The sequence below is a fragment of the Phalaenopsis equestris genome, unplaced genomic scaffold, assembly GCF_001263595.1.
Source record: "Phalaenopsis equestris unplaced genomic scaffold, ASM126359v1 Scaffold000039, whole genome shotgun sequence".
NCBI lineage: Eukaryota > Viridiplantae > Streptophyta > Magnoliopsida > Asparagales > Orchidaceae > Phalaenopsis > Phalaenopsis equestris.
The window spans coordinates 47,913-51,252 of record NW_018164481.1 but is presented as its reverse complement, the minus strand read 5'-3'; the positions used below and the strand labels follow the sequence as shown (position 1 = coordinate 51,252).

General features: G+C 33.7%; 1 protein-coding gene across 2 annotated transcripts in view; it reads left to right on the top strand.

Moving 5' to 3' along the window:
- The window catches only part of LOC110019037 (MADS-box transcription factor 23-like), a 76,926-nt gene that overhangs the window by 51,086 nt on the left and 22,500 nt on the right, over positions 1 to 3,340 (top strand). For both annotated transcript variants that reach the window (XM_020716559.1, XM_020716558.1), the window contains exon 2: positions 1,917 to 1,995. In XM_020716559.1, the coding sequence (XP_020572218.1) occupies positions 1,917 to 1,995 (79 nt within the window). The remainder of the gene's footprint in view (positions 1 to 1,916; positions 1,996 to 3,340) is intronic.

Sequence of the window (3,340 nt, the reverse complement as noted above, 5' to 3'; positions counted from 1 at the left end):
TATATATATATATTAACTCACTATTGCCTAAGGTCATTCATGTGGGAAAAAATACATGCAGAAAGAATGAAAAAGTAATTTGCACCGAATCAAATTTCCACATGAACTTCATTGCATATAACATCATTACAATAAGTAATAGTTGTCATTGCAACACATTACATAGATAAAGAAAATGTAGCCACAAAATCCTTTCACCAATAAACTGTTGACATGCAATTTGCTCTCAACTCCATAATCTTTCTAGAACCATCACCCATCTTGTGTACAAGACTCATGTAATCAGATTCAGTTTTTGGTGTTGAATGACCTAGGGGATATCAGAATGAATCGACAGGGACATGTGATTGGTCCTCATGCATTATTGAGCTCAATGTCATTACATGCGGGATGTCGACGAAAATAGTTGTGGAGAGTCATCATAGTGACCACAGTTTTCACTTATTTCTTAAACGGATAGGTGGACATATCATGAAAAATATATCATTTTTTTTCCAAACACAAAATGTCCTTTCAAGAACACCATGAAAAGATGAGTTCCACTTATTATAAAATCTCCTTTCTACCCGAGCTAAATTGTTCGCTTTTTTAAATCAAAAAAATGATATTTTGTATCAGAAAATGGCTTGACATATCCTATTTCTAATGGATATCCAGCATCAGTCCAATAATATTTCCCTGTTATAAGTTTGTTCATTCAAATGTATTGCAACAAATATGTTACTTATTCATATGTTAGCAAATATGGAGGCGGCTTCGAAAAGTTGTATTTGAGTTCACGTGGCATATTCAAATATACCACTATCATGGGTGCTTCCTTCTCATCTAACGATCACAAAAGTTAAGAACACATTGAAATCACATACATTCATAATGTTTTGTGTTTGTGACCCACACGTCCAATATATGCAATCTTTTCACTGTTGAACACACGAGCATCCATGTGTGTTTCATCAATTTCCTCAATACAATCCTCGATCAATTACGTAAGGTATTAAGGTCAACCACGCTCAAGTAAATTTTGAATAGATAAACACAAAAATCTACCTTGAAATATGACATTTAGTGTTGATCATGTCAAAGCTCTACAGAGGTGTTTTGTAATGTAGCGTTTTCAGGTCTTATATTTTTTTTAAGGTAAGTTAGTGAGAGCTTCCAAACCATCCAAAAAATATCTGCTAATTTTTTCTGATAAGTGTTGGAATCGCTTCATGGCTCCTCACATAGACTCATTTTGTAAGAAAAAATAGAGGGTTATAGCTAACACCTCTTTTGAAGTCATCCAAGATGAGCCATGGAGTCTATAATATCTGTGTAGTTCTTGTAATAAATCAACAAATATTGGTTGTCATATAAAACATATTGATAAATCTCGTAGGCTAACCCAGAAGGAACTCTTCAACCCACTTGTTGCCTATGTATGTGGATGTCATGCAATGAGAGCAAGCAATATATGAGTTGTAAAACTCAAAAATTAAGCATATTACAGTTGCAATTTTTCTTTTCCAACTTTCTCTATCCAAATTATTCATTTTTTAAGCATCTAACTCATATGTTGGTTTTCTTTTTATTTTTAAATGAAAATAATTTAATTTAAACTATATATTTTTACTCTAAAAATGTGAATTTTTTATTTTGATAAAAGAGACCGAACATATCTCATATATTCAATGGTTTAAATAATCGAGAACGCTATTCCGAGTAATGCTTCATCTCAAATAGATAAGAATATCACTCGATAATAGTTTCAATTATTATAAATACATAGGAATTGAATGGTATAAAAAAAGAATTGAAAGAAATAAGTAATATTAACTATAGCCAAAATCCAATTGATGCATGTGAATTCAGACTGGTATGTATGTAAATCTTCCCAAAAAGAATTGAAAGAAATACTAACTTGATCTCTATTTCAGCATGAAAACAGTGATTAACCGCTACAACAAAGCAAAACAGGATCATCTGCAAACGATGCATGCGAATTCAGAGCTTAAGGTATGCACATATATCTGTTGATTATCTATTCACATTTCATTCTATGTACTTACTTATCCGATACGGATGAGATTTTGTATAGCTTTGAAAAAGAAAATCTGACCCGGGGATGAAATATTGGCATAATTCTGTATAAGAATAAACTTGTGTAGCACCTTAGACAAGATATAAACCATCTATTTAAAGAATGCAAGTAGCAGTGATAAAAAGCAAGCAATTGTACCAATTCAATGTAGCTAATGTTAAACCAAATCATGAAATTTGAACCAAAATTTAGCTCAGAGCAAGAGCTGAACACTAGCACTACAATGCAATGCGGTAATGTGGTAAAACATCAAGCTTTATTGCAAACTTGCACTTCAAAGGGATGTGACGCACAAAACATGTACAACACTTTGCTTTGTTTTTCCTTGATCCTAAAGCGCACTTCTAACAAGAAAAGATTTGTTGATACACTTCTATTGTCCAAGATTTATCAATGGGCACGATCCAAAGGTTAAAAAAGATGGTAGCAATCGTTGCCCTTAGCATTGTTATGAAACTTCGCTACGATTGCTAGTTGACTTCTTAAAAGCCATGGGTTCCTCTATGCAAAGACAGTCTCATAAATTGAGGGCGGAAAACATGCTCGGCTCATCATCAGAAACAATGCATTATTTCCTAACATCTTTCAAGCAGACTGACAACGTCTTCACAGTTCTTGGAAATGATTGGGCCATTCAACATGCCTTCAAGTGTCATAGATGGAGTAGTCTCTGTAGGAATTGTTTATTGACTCCACTAGAGATCGTCATTCATGAAAAAGGATTTGTTTATGCTGAGAATAAAAGGATCACTGTTTAAGGGAGAATAAGGTTTATCATGTTTGGGGACAGCTTACTTGGCATTAATGCAAGTGCTCCATTTCATTGTGCACATCCCAACAATATAAATTTATAATTTTTACTACCTATAAGTTGTTAACTTAATGGAACATCACACAAGATGATATCATTTATGCTAATTCCAAATTGTTTTGATCATGGTGAAAGAAAAATCAAGCCATCCAGGACCATAAGAATAATTGGGTGAGCACAATTTTATCACGACCAACTGTAAACTTTCGGGTTTGAAAAGGCCCTGTATCAAATAACTCGCAAAAGTCAAAGGGTAATACTTCGGGATTTTAGGCTATTTTCCTGACAATCAGAAAGATAAGCAACCATAAAAATTTTGCTTTAGACCTGCAGGAATTCATCAAGAGATGACAAAAACAAACCACTAGACAGCTTTCTGGGTACTTTTTTTTCTTTCTTCCAAGGACCACAATAAACCCAACGACAGCTGCCCACAGAGTTCTTGCAGC